Source organism: Budorcas taxicolor, chromosome 12 (assembly GCF_023091745.1).
Source record: "Budorcas taxicolor isolate Tak-1 chromosome 12, Takin1.1, whole genome shotgun sequence".
Classification (NCBI taxonomy): domain Eukaryota; kingdom Metazoa; phylum Chordata; class Mammalia; order Artiodactyla; family Bovidae; genus Budorcas; species Budorcas taxicolor.
In genome coordinates this window covers 18,828,461-18,833,247 of record NC_068921.1, presented here as the reverse complement: position 1 = coordinate 18,833,247, position 4,787 = coordinate 18,828,461, and the positions used below count along the sequence as shown (strand labels likewise).

Sequence of the window (4,787 nt, the reverse complement as noted above, 5' to 3'; positions counted from 1 at the left end):
TCTTCCCCAAGATCCATAGCCCTGATTTAATCATGAGAAAACATCGTATACATACACATGGAGGGACATTCTGCAAAATGCCTGATCAATACTCTGCAAAACTGTCAGGGTTAGGAAAGAAAGCAAAAGACTGGGAAACTGTCCTAGAGCAGAAAAGACAAAGGAGACATGATTGAATGCCAAGTGGCGACTTGCTTGGGATTCTGGGGCAGGTAAATGACCTGAGCTGAGGGACTTCCCTGGTGGTCCAGTGGTTTAGACTCTGAGCTTCCACTGCAGGGGGCACAGGTTCAATCCCTGGTCAGAGAACTAAAGATCCCATATGCTGTGTGGCCCTGCCAAAAATTCAAAAATTTTTGAAAAAGGATCTGAGTGGGGAAACTGATGACATTCAAATAAAGTCCGGAATGTAGTTATTAGTGATGTACCAATGTTGGCTTCTTGGTTTTGGCAAATGTTCTACTGTAATGACATATGTTGGGGGTTCCCTGGTGGCTCAGTGGTAAAGAATACAGCTAATGCAGGATATGTGGTCCCTGGGTTTGGAAGATCCCCTGGAGAAGGAAATGGCAACCCACTCCAGTATTCTTGCCTGGGAAATCCCATGGACAGAGGAGCCCGGCGGGCTACAGTCCATGAGGTCACAATAGAGTCAGACACAACTAAATAATAATAACAATGTCACATGTTAACATCAAGGTTAACCGAGTGAAGGGTGCATAGGAACCATGTACTATCTTCATAACTTTTCTGTCGATATAAAATCACTCTAAAATGAACAGCTTTACTTAAAAAAATTAATCTATTACATGTAAACATAAGTAATATGTTTTATTTGAAATATATGTGTCAACACACAAAAATCCTTTAATGAAAAAAGTCTAGTGAATATAGGAATGGTTAGCCAGGAAATTCAGATAAAAGAATTTGTCACTGAGAATGAATGCTAAGATTGATCTGAACTGGTGGCTTGCATGGATTAAATTTGCCAGGGAATTGCTTATCTTTCTATCAAACTATCTAAAGTTACAAGGTTGGCTGCCTAAAGCAACAGCATCTACTGCAGCAACACAGATTTTGAGCATTTGATCCCTGGCATGGGGCACTTAGGGCACAGCTCTGTTGTCTTCTTCTGTGGATTAACTTCTCCCTTTTCTTAAGCAGTATCAGCATTTACCAAATTAGTGAGTTAGGGTTACACCAAAGAAGCTATTGATTTCTCTCGGCCTCCTTTGCCTGGGGTTGCTGAATACACTTTCCACATGCCTGCCAGTAGATCTCATTCCTAGTTCAGGACTCAGGTCTTGTGTAAACTGTGATGACTCCCAAATCTGTATTCTCACACTTCCCCCTCGACTTTCCGTTTTCTGACTTTTTCTCAATGTGAACTGGCTGTCCCACGGGCACACAACTGAAAAGACTGCAAAGGTAAACCTATTCTCTTGCTACCTTTCATTCGTGTTAAAATTGTTCCTCCACCAATTCCCCTCCTGAGGTCTAATGACTCAGTGCTGTTGTGGTTAGCACAGAAACAGCCATAGACAATACGTAAGTAAATGAACGCGGCTGTGTTTCAATAATACTTTATTTAAAAAAGGGCAGTGGGTCAGATTGGGCCTGGGAGCTATAGCTTGCTGATGTCTTGTTTAAACTATAGCATTGGGTGAAATTGCCTGGGGCGGGAGGCTGCAAAGGCCAGAAGCTCTGGAAAGAATCCAGAGGAACATCAGTGTTAAAAGTTGTTGACTTGGGAAAGAAATTCAAAGGAGGAGAATGAACAAGAGTAGTCAGAGAGGCGGGAGAAAATTAGAATATAGAAGTCTCCTGGAAGTCAAAGTAATAGTGTACCTGCATCGTTAACAGATGCTTTCAGAGGGATGAAGGGCTTCTCAGGTGGCTTAGTGGTAAAGAATTCGCCTGCCAATGCAGGAGATACAGAACACGTGGGTTCGATCTCTGGGTCAGGAAGATCCCTGAAGAAGAAAATGGCTACCCACTCCAGTATTCTTGCCTAGCAAATCCTGTGGACAGAGGAGCCTGGCAGGCTACAGTCCATGGGGTTGCAAAGAGTCAGACATGACTTAGCAACTAAACAAAAACAACATAGAGATGAAGTAGGAACGTTGGATCTGGGTGAAGTTGGACATAAACCATCCTGAGACCACTGTGCTTTGTGACAAAGTGGACAAAACTGTGGAGCTGGGATAATGCAAGCTGAAGTTCAGCCATGAGTCCCAGACCATTCAAGGAAGACTGGGGTGAGAAGGAGAAAGAAGTCAAGTCCTCGGTGTATATGAGATCCAGGGCTTGCTCAGGATGCATCAAATATTAGTTCTGGATAGCAAACGTGTGCTTTGGAGTGGTGGAATAGTGAACTCCATGGCTTTACTTTTTAATTTTAAAATGTGGATAACATATCTTAAAGAAGCATATAGACATTGACAATAAGTTATCACTGTAAGACATCATTTCTCAGTAAGATAACACTGTTGGTGGTTGGTGGTTTGGTTGCTAAGTCATGTCCTATTCTTGCAGCTCCATGGAATGTAGCCTGTGGGCTCCTCTGTCCATGGAATTCTTCAGGTGATAATACTGGAGTGGGTTGCCATTTCCTTCTCCAAACAGTGTCTATTGGCTTGGTCAAAAAGTTTGTTCGGATTTTCCTATGGAAAAATACCCGAATGAATTTTTTGGTCAAACCAATTCTTTCTGGTGGGGAAATTGGAAATAGAAAGTTTCTGGAAAGCTTGACATCATGGATAAAAGCAAGCAAGCAACCAACCAATCCATCAGTTCCTAACTGTGTCTCTCGATTTCTTTCCCCAGCCCTGCTTTTGTACGGGTGAGGAGGCAGACAGACAATTTGAGAAGAATTTATTTATTTATTTTTTATAGTGAAAACTTTTATATTTGAAATTAGCCAGCTGGACTCAGTTTAGATGATCTCAATTTTGTTGGCAACATCCAAAGCATCATAGTCAGGAGGCAGTTGAACATATGCCTTCTTCTCTCCATCAGGCCTGATCAGAGTATTGACCTTGGCCACGTCAATGTCATAGAGCTTCTTCAAAGCCTGTTTGATTTGGTGTTTGTTGGCCTTGACATCCACAATGAACACCAGTGTGTTGTTGTCTTCTATTTTCTTCATGGCTGACTCGGTGGTGAGGGGGAATTTGATGATAGCATAGTGGTCAAGTTTGTTTCTCCTAGGGGCGCTCTCCCGAGGATATTTGGGCTGCCTCCTGAGCCGCAGTGTTTTGGGCCGCCGGAAGGTGGGTGACGTCCGGATCTTCTTTTTCTTGTGGCTGTGGACATCTTTCAACACTGCTTTCTTGGCCTTCAAAGCTTTTGCTTTGGCTTCAGCTTTAGGAGGGGCAGGGGCTTCCTTCTTTGCCTTCGGTGCCATCTTCATGAAGAGGGCTGAGAAGAATTTAATTCCATACCACATAGCCCCCCAAATAATTTTCCATTGTCATCCTCTAAGAACATGATTGCACTTGACATATCATAATTAGAAAGACAGCTCACAATAACCTATTTGCACTAAATTGACTTTGAAACGGTTTTACTGACTATGGGAATACACCATGCCACCTCAGTGTACAAATACTGAGACTACCTCACATGGTTAATGATTCTGAACCTAAACCTTTCTTTTCATAGATTTGAGAAATCATTTCAAAAAGAAAGAGCTGATAGCCTTCACTGGTAACCTCATCTCAAACATTTTATTCATCATTCACATGACCACATTTTTCAACTAAAAAGATACTTTGGATGGAATTCTTGTTTTTTCTTTCTCTTCTTTTTTCCATGTCCTTACATTTCCGGGACATAGACATGAGAGATTAACTACCTCAGAAACATCCTGAGGCTCAAATCACAGTAAAGCCCAAGAACACCCCATGACCCGGCTACCTTTTTTGTTCTAGGAACTCTGCTCTCTAGTTCTTGGAAAACATGAGAAGTGGATTAGTGTTACAGTCCAGTGTTTACTCGAGAGTCGAAAACAGAGATGCCGAGAGAGGCCTGTGACTGCTCATTTTGCCTTTTGATCAGTGGGAATAAAGCCTGGTACTGACCATTTTACCTCATTAGTGGGGCTCACTGACCACACCTCTCTCTTTAATTCTTTCCTGAGTGAATTTGTAATTTGCCTTTGGTTTCTGCTTTTAAAAGAACAGATTGTGAAGGATCAAAGAGGAACTGGATAATGACAAGGAGGAAGTGGCAAGTTAGTGATATCTTTGTAGGACTAGTAACTATACACAGTGTGATTAATCAAAATTAGTCTTCTGAGAAGTGACCAGAGATTAAATTCCAGTACAATAAACTCTAAGACCAAGTATCTTATTTATTCTTTACTTCTTGTCCAGCCATGAAGCTTTTATTGAGCATCTACTATATGTAACACTTGGTAAAAAAGAAGTGTAAAATAATGGATAAGAGACTAAGATCTTAAACAGAACTGTATATAAGTCCCTGGTTCTACTAGTTACTAATTGTACTGGGTTATGTCAACCAGAAACTTCAGGAAGTGACTTTATTTGGAATAAGTCTTTGCAGATGTAATTAAGGTAAGGCTCTTAAGATGAGATCATCCTGGATTAGAAAGTGAAAGTGTTAGTTGCTCAGTCACATCCAACTCTTTGCAACCCCATGGACTGTAGCCCACCAGGCTCCTCTGTCCATGAAATTCTCCAGGCAAGAATACTGGAGTGGGTAACCGTTCCCTTCTCCAGGGGATCATCCTGACCCAAGGATCAAACCCGCTTCTCCTGCATTGC

The 4,787-nt window shown here is 41.8% G+C and overlaps 1 protein-coding gene across 1 annotated transcript; it reads right to left on the bottom strand.

Annotated features, from left to right (window-relative positions):
• Nucleotides 1-2,935: 2,935 nt before the first annotated feature.
• Nucleotides 2,936-3,412, bottom strand: LOC128057756 (60S ribosomal protein L23a-like). Its single transcript, XM_052650252.1, has one exon. It carries the CDS (start codon nucleotides 3,410-3,412, stop codon nucleotides 2,936-2,938), a length of 477 nt encoding a protein of 158 aa, XP_052506212.1.
• Nucleotides 3,413-4,787: the final 1,375 nt, after the last annotated feature.